The following is a 14,246-nucleotide window of genomic DNA, read 5'->3' as shown; positions in this document are numbered from 1 at the left end:
TAATGCTTTCTCCTGCCTACCTTTGGCAGTGGAGACATCTTGCAACATGGCTGCTGCATTTTACATGGCATACACTTTTGAGACAGTTTTCATAGCCTTTGAAAGTGTCATAGCAATAGTCAAATCAAGCTGTAACTAAATCATGGGTAAACTTCACCTAGGATGATTGGCTCAGGAAGGGTTTCAGGTAACCCACTAGCCATAAACTACATGCATCACTCTCTGGGCACACCTTATGCAAAGGACCAAAGCCTCAAAAGACCCACCGTCATCAAACAACCAAGGATGATATCATAATTAATGATATCAGAAGCTGCTAAGAGGAGGACCAAACAGTTGCATCCCTGTTTACTTTCTAATGCAGGTCACCCACAGAGTGAGGTTTCTGTATCATATTCTTGATGAAAACTTGGTTGAAATTGATCTAAATAATCAGTTTAATCCAAATGTAGTTGGGACCTAAGAACTACCAGTTCCCTGATCAATATAGCTTAGAATGAAATACTTGAAACTGGTGTACAATCCCAGAAATCTTCTGGGTCAAGGAAGATCTCCTTCCTCCCCTGCTCCAGGAAGCCTCATCTTCCTTAAACACAGAGCCAGTTAGCTTGGCCAATTTAAACAGTCAGGCAAAAACAGCTGGTGGCCATGATCTCACCAGTTACTCTCTCCACATCCTTGAGATTAGAAATTGAATAACATCCACACAAATAGGACAAGTAGTTTATCCCTGTTTGATGCCACCCACTGCCTGAAATAAAGTCCATCTTCAGGTGAATCTGATCAACTTTGCAAAGAGCAGTGTGAGCCTTCAACTGAACGGTTCCAACTGAACTTCCTGTTGAAGGAGATGCGACACAGTACAAAAAAAAGTATGGCTGGGGGAAGAAATCATCTTTGTTGTATCTACTGCCACAGAATAGGGTTTCAGAGATGGACTCTGTTCTAATTCTTCCTGAAAATTCTACCACTTCTGGCCTAGGGCTCTCCCTGTGCTGTTCATTTGTCTCAGCCCCCTAGTAAGCCAAGGTGCTGATTTAACACTGCGGGGGGAAAACAAAACATTTTGGGCCATCTCTGTGTGGCAGAGTTTGTCCAAGACTTCATCTATCATTCTATTCTTCCTTTTCAGTCCTGAGGGGCAGGAAATGTTGGCTTTTAATGTGGGTATTTAGAATAGGAATTTTGTTGTTCTATTAGGGTCCTCGCTGCTGACCAATGATCTCTTCATCTGCATTGGTGGAACTAGTCTCAAATTGGTATTGAGAGTCTCTTAAACTGTTGGTTCTTGCTGTTGTTTTCTCACAAATGGTTAATTTCAGTTGATAGATCCTTTTGTTGAGTCTTACCAAAGAACAAAAACAGATAAGCAATCTGTGCAATTACTGTGTCTTCATATAAAATGTGATAGGAAGAAAGTAAAAATCAAAGCATTGTTGTGTTTGTTAAACAAGACTAGGCCAATTTGCAGTTAAGAGCATTTTGCAATACTTGTTTTCTCTCTTCAGTGCTTAAATTGATATAAAACAACTAGACCTTACACAGAAAGAACATTTCCATAAGCACGATTAACAACAGAGCTTGGGCAAAAGGCACCAGGTTTTTAGACAATAAAATATTGTCACTGGCTCCCAGGACTTTTTAATATCCTCCTCCTCTTTTCTGTCTCCAATACTTCCTTATTTAAGGAATTACAGGTAGGAACTACAGATAGATCTCGAATTATGACTACAATTGAGCCTAAAATTTATATTGCTAAGTGAGAAATTTGCTTTGCCCCGTTTTAGGACTTTTCTTGCCACATTTGTTAAGTGAATCACTGTAGTAGTTAAATGAGTAACACTGTTGTTAAGTGTATATAGCTTTCTCATTGACTTTGCTTGTCTGAAGGTCACAAAAGGTGATCAGATGACCCCAGGACACTGCAACCATCATAAATTTGAACTAGTTGTCAAACATCTGAATGTAAATCACATGACCGTGGGGATGCTGCAGTGGTCATAAGTGTGAACAATGATTATGAATCATTTTTTTTCAGTTCCGTTGTAACTTTGAATGGTCACTAAACGAACTCTTGTAAGTCAAGGACTAGCTGTATATGTCTTATTCTAGCACTCTGAAGCACTTTGACACATTCTGAAATGCTGCACCCTTATAAATATTATCAATATTATTAGCTTTTCAGATACAATTGTTCCCATATCAGATATTTTTAACAACAGCATTCTATAATCCATTGCCATCCCAAATTGTCTGGGCATTTTTAGCGGCACTAACATTCTACAACATAAGATGAGAACCCCTGGCTCCATCCATTGGACTTGTTTTGCTACTTTGTCTTCTTCCAGGTGTCTGATTGTTTTCTTTTTTGTTCTTAGTTGGATGCTGACAAAGATGAGGAAGAGGTCTTTCGCAACATAAGCCTGGCTGTTGACAATAAGCTGTTTCCCACTCAAGAACCAGGGCCAAGTGAGTATTAAATCCTAAATAGGATAGTGAAATACATGTAGTGCTTGTTTAGTGACTGCCTTGCCTAGCAACTGTTCACAGTTATGATGTTGATGGAAAAGTAACTTTACAATCAACCCTTGCATTTACAACTCTTGCAGATCTATAAACAAAGGAAAGCTGAAGTAAGAATCATAAGCAACCACTTCGCTTAATCACCGAGTTGCCAATCCCAGTTGTGGTTGCTAAACGAGGACGATTCAGTAATACATGCTTGGAGTAATTCCGCATGTATTGTTTTGTACTTATTTCATGTACAGAACATCTATATATGTTATTTCACGTGTGATTTAAAATTTTTAAGTGAGCGTTAATGAACTATGTAAAGAGTACATTTTATGATGTATGTAGTGACCATAATGTGTAATAATATTATTTATTTATTTATTAAGGAAATGTATATGACTACCCAACTCACCCATGGTGATTCCAGCCAGCTTATAGAAATAGACCCCCAATACAAAATCCAATAAACCCACATACCCCTGGTGACAACAGTCAAACAAACCACTTGATGGACTCAGTATCACCATGGGCTCGTTGGCAAAAACCATATCTTCAGGGCCTTTTGAAAGAGTATCAAAATGGGAGCCAATATTATCTCCATGGAGATGATGTTTGACAGGAGGAGCCATCATGGAGAAGACCCTTTTTCTTGGTCCCACTCTATGGACCTTTTTAAGAGAGGAGACTTGTAACATACCTTGCCTCCTTGCTCTGGTGGATCTGATAGATGTAATTAGGAAAAGACCAATGTTCAAATAACTTGGTCCTAAGCTATGTTATACAATATTATAATGCAATAGTTCCATGTATTAATGATCATCACAGATATGATCCATAAGCAACAAAGTGGTGGTGGTAGTGTGAATTACTTCTCTGTTGGATATGAGGATGGGCAGGTAACCCATGTTCTCTCATCATGGGGCATCCCTTCAAACTTATTTTCTCTCTTTTGAGTAACAAAATTTAATGTGTAGAATATGGTACACATTTTCATCACATTTAATAAGACTTCCTGGACATAAATAAATAACTACGGAGAAATGCTTACTTGGGTTTAAACAGAATTTCTGTTTTTTACCTTTTTAAATGTTCTATTCTGCGCTGGCATTATTTTATGGTGTATAGCTCCTTGCATTTTCTTTCTGAATAGAAAGATAGCCTAAAAATCTAAATAATCAATAAATAAGCAATGCATTGGTATATTAGTGTGAGTAAGATTTAACGTCTACAGTATTTGAAAAGATGCAGAGGCCAAGGTCTTTTGCTTCTGCGTAAGTTTGGAATCTTTTCAGCCCCAAGTTATTCCATAAATATCTTTTGAGGGTCCCTCCAACTCTTTGCATCTACAACAGGCTGAGAGAGGAGGGTCATCAATGTTGTCTCCAAGGGAGAGAAGTGACATATGCTCCCTGAAAAGCCACACTTGCCCAATTATCAGTGTTCATTTAAAAAAACAAAAGCACAACATGAGTCCCCATCAAGCAAAGTGTATAATCATTTTGTCAGTCTGCTCATTTTGCAAGAATGTTTTGTTCCATTTTGTTCCTGCTTTTCAATGTTTTTAGCCAATGAACGAGCAGTTTGTAGCGATGACTGACAAACTGGAGAAGAAAGGGCTTTTAAAAAGTCTTCGCTAACGGGAAGTGATTGTTCTTTCTGTTAAAAAAAAAAGTAGAAAAATTCAGAATTTAAGTATATCTATAATTGGGCAGCCCAAAACAAAAGAAATGAGCAATCACAGGAACCTGAAATATTCAAGTCTCTAAAAAGTCTCTAATTCAAGACTTTTTTTTTAAAAAAAAGAGGCATTATTCTTACTTACAAGGATTATAAGTAGTTACTCTGCCAGTACATGCCAAATCATCATGGTTAGAAATATCAGAATACGTTCTGCGAGATTATAAGCAGTTCAGCAACATCACCAGTGCTGACTGGATCTTTGTTTGCATTTATTTAAATGCAATGCTGGTATTTATTTAAAAATTGGAAAGGTTTCCAGTGTTTCAATGAATAATCGAACGTGTGCCACCATTAAGCAATTCTCGTGCTTGCTTTATTTCCCACTTGTGATGTCATTACATAAATGAAGCCATTCTTATTGGATTATGTCATTTGCATGAGGGTGATATTAATTATGCAATGACTCAAGTTGCTGCAAATGATGTACGTAATTTGCATTATTTCTGTAATTATGACATTGCACAAATTAAATAACTGCAAATGATATAATTTGTGATTTGGCTGTCATTCAGGAATAACAAACATTCTTCCCTTAAATTGAGGTTTTACTCTGTGTTTCCTAGAGATCAGAGGCTAGGACTAAGTTGAAAGGAAAATTAAATGGTCTTGTTTTATAAGTGGTAATGTTTTGTTCCGTTTCATTCCAGTTTCCTGGAAAAAGTAAATTATTTAGATTATTATCCTGTCTTTGATAATAATATTATTAATTGTGGTTAAGCATTTCTTGAATCTCCTTTTGGCTGCCCAAGAATACTTTTGTCTAATCTGCATTATACATTGATGAGTTTTTCTTCATCCAGCTCCCTGATTGATAGCAGCTAGTACTTTGGAGCTACAGAAATTCCCTTGTGTTTCAAACTTTTAGTTCCCAGATTTATCCCCTGAAAAAGAAGAGACATGCACGGTATATTACTTTTTCAAAGTTAGACCTGTCTCTCTTGATAGACTTGCCCAGGCTAATCAATTATTATAATTACTAGAAATAGTGCTCTTCCTCTAGATATTTGTTTTTTTCTTATAGCAATAGCACTTAGAGTTATATACTGCTTCATAGTGCTTTACAGCCCTCTCTAAGCAGTTTACAACATATTGCCCCCAACAGTTCGGGTCCACATTTTACTGACCTTGGAAGGATGGAAGGCTGAGTCAACCTTGAGCAATTCAGAATTGAACTGCCGGCAGTCGGCAGAACTAGCCTGCAATACTGCATTTTAACTTCTGCATCACTACGGCTCTTATATAGTTAGTCTCTGAATTATGATCGCAACTGAGTCCAGCATTACAGTTGTAAATCATGGCAGTCATTAAGTGAGGCACCCATGTGAAACCCTTGCTTAACAACCACAGTCCTGCTCTCCCCATTATGATCATTAAGTGACTGCATGGATGATTAAGTAGAGGTTACATGTAGCCTGCCCTGGGTCTCACAGGGCTTCCCCTACCTTTTGCTCTGCTTCATACCCAGCTGGGTCCCATACCCTTGCCCTCCCCATCATGCCTTAGTCCCCTTATCTTTTCTGAAGATTGCTTTTGGGGAGGAGAAGAAGTCCATTTTGGAATTCTTGGATCACATGTGCAACCAGAAGTAAAAGATGCAGGAACAAGCACATAATGGTGCAGTAAAAAGTAAAATCATGCAAAAGTTGTACTAAAAATGCCAAGTAAGTCCATTTCTTCCCATTTCCATTGCAAAAGACATTGCACCCAGATGTCATAGCTATTGTCTGCAGAATACACACCAGGATTCCCAAGATGAAAGGAGAAGCTGTTGTTCATTAAAAGGGCTGCTGCTTTGTCTATGAAAGAAATAGTCCTTAACCTTTTCATATAGCCAGGAGTGCTTCAAACTGAGCTGATGTTATTCAGTACATTGAGTTAGATGGACCAGGGTCTGCTTCAGTATAAAGGCAGTGTCCTCTGTTCCTATTCTAGAACACAGGACCCTTTTCTGGATAAATTAAGTGACATCATTACATTTGTGAAAAAGATGGTGTTGCCAAAAAAAACCCCAAAATAATTACACACGTATGAAAAAAATGCACATGAGATTTTATAGAAGCAGACGTTGCACGCACAAATTGTGAGGGCAATTCGGAAATAAACCTCCGTTTGGTTATCAATGACAGACACTTGCAGACACAGAGTGTCTTATACACATTAGAAAACTACAACGTTACATTACTTTTCGACATAATCGCCATTCAAATTGAGGCACTTGTCATAACGTCTTACAAGGTTTGAAATTCCTTAGTAGTAGTCACTCGGCGCCAAATCTGGGCTATGGGGGGGTTATCAAAAACATCCCAACGGAGCTGCTTCAAAAGTTCTTGGGTACGTCTAACGGTGTGCGGACGAGCATTATCGTGAACCAACACCACAAACCCCCTTGTAAGACGTTAGGACAAGTGCCTCAATTTGAATGGTGATTATGTCAAAAAATAATGTAATGTTGTAGTTGTCTAATGTGTATAATAAAAGTTGTGTGTCTGCGAGTGTCCGTCATTGATAACCAAACAGAGGTTTATTTCCGAATTGCCCTCGTACAATCCCATCCTCTATTGTGCTTTCACAACTCAATGTGCAAAAATCTCCAAAATTCATGCAAATGTCCAGGAGTTGGTATTTTAACCAAACATTCTCAATGATCAGCTAAAGAGTGACGATCGGGGTTTTTTGTAGCCTTTTCAATCGGATCCCTACTCCTATTCTCAGACAAATATAATATTCACACATAGATCTGTACTTGTAAGTCTTTCATCCTGTTTTCTGACAGGAGAAAGAAATGCTAGCTTTCTGGCTGACAAGCATAAGACTGGATTATTAAAGCCTCCTCAACTTACATTCCAATAATGGTTTAAAAAAGAAGCAAAAATAGAGGCAATTTTCAGCCTTTGTGGACAGCAATATATTTATATGCATGGTTGCTACCTACCTGTTGCTAAGAGCAGCAACTTGCCTTCAAATTCTGTACTTCAGGGACTTGAGGCATTTTTTTTTACAGTAAAAATAACGGAAAGCAAAAATAATATTCAAGCCTGTCCTTAACCAATTGTTTACTTGAAAAGAAATTGTTTACTCTCCCTTTAAATTGCTCTTCTCAGCATGCTGTGCTTATAAATAACACAAAACTTTTTGAACTGTTTCTGTGTATCTTATCAGATCATAAAATGATATATGAAGAAACAGCCTTTTCTCAGAGAATACTTCACAATGACAAATAAGGGATAATTAAAGCCTTTCTTTAAATATTATCAACAGAACCAAAGTACACAAACCTTCACAAACCTCTAGTCTGCTTTTAGTTTTATAGTAGCAAAAACCTTTAGCAACTATAGCAAAAACAACAGGACATTACCAAGAGAATATTGCTGGACAGGAAAAACATTTAGAAATAAAAATATTAGAAATTCAGAACTTTTTGATCCTGTCATTCATAGAAGCATTGCCATTGTGGTGGCAGGAGGAACATCTAGAGCAGGGGTAGGTCAACCTTGGCTCTTTTATGACTCGTGGACTTCAACTCCCAGAATTCCTGAGCCAGCTATGCTGGCTCAGAAATTCTAGGAGTTGAAGTCCAAAAGTCATAAAAGAGCCAAGGTTGCCTACCCCTGATCTAGAGGCTTAGAAAAAGGGTTCTGTGAAATCTCCACTCAACGATGCTTCCCATTTTCATCACTGTCTTTAAAGAGAAAGAGAAACAGAAATGGTAGCAATGGCATTATCAGCCAGACAATCCACCAGTGAGAATCTTAGCCATCATTTTGGAATCAGAGCTTCAAATGGACACTGTTTGAAGTTGATGGGTACCACTGGCCCTCTAATATTCTGAAGACAGTCAGCCTAAGAAAAATAATATCTTTAATACCAGGGTATTGTCTTTCTATTGCAGTTGACTAATGCAATAGCTGCATCTTATAGGACCTGATCTATGTTGGAAGAATGAAGGCAAGAGAGTTGGGTTGAATTACTAGAATCCAAGTTACCTTAACACATGTGATTAAGGACAGGAGATTTCTGTAAAAAGACAATTCAGTACTATGTAAAACATACATGAGGTTTCTTCACTCTGATTTGTGATATCTCACTAACTAGTTCATGTGTACTCAATCATTAGATTGGCAATCATTGGTTGTGCTGTCATCTCTACTCATTTGGAAAATTAGACTAAATTAAGTAGCCCCAATCCTTTTAAGCCAGTGTATATCGTTGTAACCTGATCCACTCAGGTTGGAGTCTGTCAGTTTTTAATTTAAGATAGTATACCCAGTAAACAAAAATGTAGTCATCATTCATGATGGGTGCTCCATCACTCGAGGTTTTTAAGAAGAGACTAGATAGTCATTTGTCTGAAATGGTATAGGTTCTCCTGCTTGAGCAGGGGGCTGGACTAGAAGACCTCCAAGGTCCCTTCCAGATTCTATTCTATTCTATTCTATTCTATTCTATTCTATTCTATTTCATTCCATTCCATTCCATTCATTTACTTATTTATAAACTTCTGTCACGTATTAGATTCTAGGTGGTTTACACCAAAGTAAAGCAAATAAAATAACACATGACCCAGTATAACTGCCACATCCAATTCAAAGATGTAACATCCCATCAGTTCAGTGCACCAATCAGTGCACCAATCTTACTAGCCTATCTTCACTAATCACTCATCTTTGCCATAATCAAATTCAAAGAAAATAATTCCTATTGGTAGCCATATTTAATTAGTTTATTTTTTGGGTCAAGCAAGAGCTGATATTTCTGAGCAAGTTTTGCAACAAGGGCAAGATACAGCAAGATTAATTGTAAAGTGGTGTATAAGGTTTGGCTGTCATGTAGAGTTTTTCTTACCCCTCGTAAATCTGGTGGGACTTTACACACAAGAAGCTTTTGACTTTTACATGGGCACACAACTGACACTGGTCAACTCTTACTTTCTAGAAAGTGGCTGCTGTATGATTATATTTAGTCACATTCACCACATTATCAGAAGAAAATTTATGAGATTTTTCCCAGCCAGAAACTCTACATTATTTTAAAAATTAAAGAAAAGAATTGAACAGGGAACCTGACAATTAGTAAGAGAGATACCTATGGAGACATTGCTGCCCAGATGTTCCACTGAGGCTCCCTGGACTAAACTCGTAAAGAACAGCAGTCTGCAAAGCTATGGATATGAAGGTTCTGCCACCAGTTAAAGGCTGAGAAAGCCTTAAACATGGGAATGATATCAACTTGAGAAAATACGTAGTGTAGGTCTGATTCTCAACAAAGTTTTGTACTGCCATTAAAAGGACTGGAACTTCAAACAGCAATCTTAATGACAGAGATGGAAACTCCAGTTAGTAGACCAGATGTAACCCACAAGCTATCAACTTTTGATCAAGAAAGGGTGAATGGAAGCTCTACCTCTTTCTCTCACGTGGTCTCCAGGAGTCCTTTTTTTTCATGCAGAAATTCTGAAACAAATATCTATTTATATTGGCCTATTCGTAGATTGCAAACATTCTGCAGCATAGGGAACCAACTCCAAGCATGCTGCAACCACAAGAATGACACATAGCAGTAGGCTAGAAGAAGCTCACTGCTGGTGATGGTTTCTCGAATAGGAGAACAACAGAAGGATGAAAGCAGCAGGAAGGAAATAAATGATTTGAATGATTCACCATAACCTTAGAGGGATTCTTTTTCAAGTGGTCTGTTTCCATGCCTGTTCTTTTTTGTTTAAGGAACTAAAAATTTCAGTAAATTTCAGCTGCTTGAAAAGAAAGTAACCAGTCTGAGAAAGATCCCCAACCTGGAAAGCAATGCTCACCATTGAAAGTGGCTGAGATTTCTTCCCTTAGTCTTTATGAATGCATTGGCTGGTACAGACTATTTCTGTGGAGTAAAATTCTTAGAGAGAACTTTGTGTCTTAAGCAACACAATCAGTACCCTACTGAGGTCATTGGCAAGGCTAAAACAACAAAGTGCTCCACTACTGTGTTTTCCAGACCTTTTTTTTAACGTGAACGTTTTGGAGATCAATCTTCAGGAATTGGAAAACATGCCATGCAGGAAGCCTGAGATGACTTCAGAAGGGCCCAATTACTTTAATTTTTATAGAAAATTAAATGGCCAGCTTTTTGAGATGTCCAGATTGTGGCAATAGTGACCCAAAGTCACTTGATGGTGAGATGGGAGGCATAGACATTTAACAAACAAGCAAACAAAACAAAAAAAAAACCAAAAAATCTGAGTCAAAAGTAGGACCTGAAAAATGATTTCTCTCTTTTTAACAAAGGCAGAGTCATAGTTGTTTTGATTCTGTCCAATATCATATTACTGAGATTTTTTTTGCATTACTTGGTTTTTGTTTTTTACACAAGAAGGGAAAATTGATATAAAACAAGGTGGGCCCATTTTACTCAGTGACATTTACTTAGTATAAGTATGTGTAATATTCCATTATTAAGAGCACAATTCTGATTGTGTTTGATGGAGAGATTATGTGCCATCAAGTCAGTATTAACTCTTAACAACCACATAAATGGGCTTTCTTCATCATGATCTGCTCCTTATTTGGTCCTTCAAGTCTTCCAGCTGTGTACTCATTGCCACTTAACTGAGTTCATCTCCCTCATTCCCTTCTCTTTCTCTTCGTCTTTCTCAGCTTTAGCGTCTTCTCTATACAGCTAGATCTTGAATAATGTACACCTTTATTCGGAGTTAATTCTATGAGTTCAATGTGAATTATTTTTAGATGTTTTTATTTTAGATTTTAGTAACAGATTACATTCTTATGTTAGGAAATTGCTATTAAGAATCAAAACAAACCCATTGCTTACTTTAAAATGGAGTCTTCTCTTGTTTGAGAGTAAAAATACCCGTTTAGACCTTTCTCATTAATAATGAGATTGTATCATAATGAAACCTGCTTGTTTTATTTGAGAATTCCCTTTCTTATTTTTAGGTCCATGTGAAGTTGACCTTAGTCTCGTTGTGGACCCAGGAGAGATTCCTGATCATGAATTTAACTTTGAAGATCAGGTAATGGTGAAAAAAAATCCTTGTATTTGCATTTATAAATGCCTTGGTTACTGCATAAGCAAGGGAATTGATGAGCAGGGGTAGAGTTTATTATGAGAGTTTCTGTTCCTTTCTGAATGCCATAATAAGACAGCTTCTCTGAAATTCGATACAACAAATGTGTGTTCAAAGGACTTCTGTCACGTTTTAAAATCCGTCTTGTTATCCCATCTCTTTTCTTATTCTGAGCATGTCTTATGTTTTTCAGTACTTTCTTTTTGCATTTTTTATGCTCTTTTCTGTTGCAGGCTTCTGTACATTCTAGAAAGAAATTCATACATGTTTCAGTACCCAGAAGAAGAAAAAAAAAAACCTGTCAATGTTTATGTGATTGTGAATTTTCAAAATAAAAGTTCACATTTATGCAGACAAAAAATAATTGGTAAATCCTTGCATATGGTCCCATTAAGATTTGAAGGTGACTTCCCATCCAAATACAAACCGGGTCTATTCTTGCTTAGCCTTTTGAAGATCAAACGCATAGCTAGGAGACAATCTGAAAGGACAGCTAGGAGCATAGTCTGAAATGAATCTTATTTCACCAAGTGAACACACATATATTTTTGTGCCATTCCCATCTTTGTCAAATGGGCTTTGAATGAATGTAAAACCCTGTAATTTTTTTTTATTTAGTTGAAAGAAAACATGGAACACACTGCACACTGTAGATTTCTCACTAGTATATAAAAACAAGAACAAATCCCACCCCCTTCTTGGCACGGATGATTTTGGGTAATGAAATGTCTGCAAGAAAACCAGTAAGCTCAGAGAGCACCAAGGACCAGATTTCTCTTTAAAACTTCCTTCAGTGACCTTGAAAATATCAGATGATTCTAGCTGAATATTAGCAAAAAAGCTGAAGAGTAGCCATGACTCTCCAAAGTATTAATCAGTAAGCAGAAAGATGAAATTAAATCTTGTAGTCTTATCTGGGAAGAAAGATAATATGCTGAAAGCAGTAGAAGCTTATTCAAAGGACAAAGAAGAGTTTATGTCAAGCTGAAACATGCAACTAAAGCTTATATTATAATTTTGTTTCCAAACATTGCACTGATAAGAGAATGAGAATGTAAGGTTATTATAGCTGTGCCCTAGCTCAGTGTTCCCCAATCTTGGGAAATTTAAGATATATGGACTTCAACTCCCAGAATTCAAATTCTGGCAGTCGAAGTCCACATATCTTTAATTTCTCAAGGTTGGGAAACCTTGCCCTAGCTTCATGAAATAAAGAGCTAGATTAGTAGGACATAATTTTTGTTGTCATACTGGAACCTACTCTTGTCATCATTTGACCTATTGGCTTTTGGTTACATACGTTGGACCCTTCATTTAGGAAATGTACTGGTAGTCCTCGACTTATAACAGTTCATTTAGTGACTGTTCAAAGTTACAACAGCACTGAAAAACAGCACTGACTTATGACCATTTCTCACACTTATGACCACTGCAGCATCCCCAAGATCACATGATTTACAATCGGACATTTGACAATTGGTTCATCCTTAATGACAGTTGCAGGGTCCCGGGGTCATGTGATCACTTTTTGCGACCTTCTGACCAGCAAAGCCAATGGGGAAGCTAGTGTTACTCATTTAACAACGGTAGTGATTCACTTAGCAACGGTGGCAAGAAAGGTCATAAAATGGGGTAAGACTCAACAAATTTTTCACTTAGTGACATAAATTTGGGGTAAGTTGAGGATTACCTGTGTATCAGTGCCAAGACTGTAAATAAATTTGGGGTACATCTCTTGAAACGGGGGTATGTTTCAGTCTTACTGTCCAATAACCGGGGCGAGCAGCCTAGTTCAACAACCTCTGTCATGTTAGATAAGTATGGTCCTTTGACAGGAAAGGTCATTTCTTGAGCTTCACAATTGGAAGTGGTCTAAGATTATATAAGCAGAGGCAGAAAAAGAATGGAGCTTTTATCCTATTTTTATTCTGGCTTCACTCACTCACTCACTCACTCACTCACTCACTCACTCACTCACTCACTTGTGCCACTCCATTTACTTTGCTTCCTTCAGTTGTTTAACCCATAGGGAATGCAGCCCTAAACTGAAAAAGAGTTGCCAACTTCAAGCCCTCGTTTCCCGCCTGGACTATTGCAACGCTCTCTACATGGGGCTCCCCTTGAGGTGCACCTGGAGGCTCCAGCTAGTTCAGAATGCGGCCGCGCAGGGGATTTTGGGGGCCTCTAGATACTCCCATGTAACACCTCTCCTGTGCGAGCTGCACTGGCTGCCGGTGGCCTTCCGGGTGCGCTTCAAGGTGTTAGTAACAACTTTTAAAGCGCTCCATGGCAATGGACCTAGGTATTTGCAAGACCGCCTCCTACCAAATATCTCCCTTCGACCAGTCCGCTCCCACAGAGAGGGCCTCCTTAGGGTGCTGTCGGCCAGTCAATGCCGGCTGGTGACCCCCAGGGGGAGAGCCTTCTCTGTGGCAGCTCCTGCCCTCTGGAATGACCTACCCCCCAACCTACGTACAACTACGGACCTGTGCCTCTTCCGCCGAGCCTTGAAAACCCATCTATTCCATGCGGCCGGCCTGGCGTAGTTTTGATTGGGCTTTGCTAGGGGTTTTATATGGGGTATTTTAGAGCAGGCTTTTTATTCAATATTTATTGTGATTTTTATTATTGCCTGTTCATCGCCCTGAGTCCCGTAAGGGAGATAGGGCGGTATATAAATTTAAATAATAATAATAAGGAATTCAGGGCACGTGGAATATCCGAAAGGACTCAGGATGCATATTGCTTTCTTTTTAATGTGTTTTAGGTTAACTGTGTGGAGTTGCATCATAATATACTGTAAGTAAAAGTGACCATTTTTAGAGCTAAGGACTGCAAACTTACTGTATTACAAAAAACAAAAACAAAAACAAAAACCAAACACCCTGAATTCCTTATCTCTTACATGAAAGAGTTT

General features: G+C 38.1%; 1 protein-coding gene across 1 annotated transcript in view; it reads left to right on the top strand.

Moving 5' to 3' along the window:
• The window catches only part of AK5 (adenylate kinase 5), a gene marked incomplete at its 3' end in the record, with an annotated part of 90,479 nt that overhangs the window by 60,495 nt on the left and 15,738 nt on the right, over positions 1-14,246 (top strand). The window contains exons 7-8 of the mRNA XM_015825144.1: positions 2,379-2,469; positions 11,199-11,275. Of these exons, the coding sequence (XP_015680630.1) occupies positions 2,379-2,469; positions 11,199-11,275 (168 nt within the window). The remainder of the gene's footprint in view (positions 1-2,378; positions 2,470-11,198; positions 11,276-14,246) is intronic.

Source organism: Protobothrops mucrosquamatus, unplaced genomic scaffold, assembly GCF_001527695.2.
Source record: "Protobothrops mucrosquamatus isolate PMUCROS unplaced genomic scaffold, P.Mucros_1.0 scaffold2509, whole genome shotgun sequence".
Classification (NCBI taxonomy): domain Eukaryota; kingdom Metazoa; phylum Chordata; class Lepidosauria; order Squamata; family Viperidae; genus Protobothrops; species Protobothrops mucrosquamatus.
This window is presented reverse-complemented; position numbering and strand designations above follow the sequence as displayed.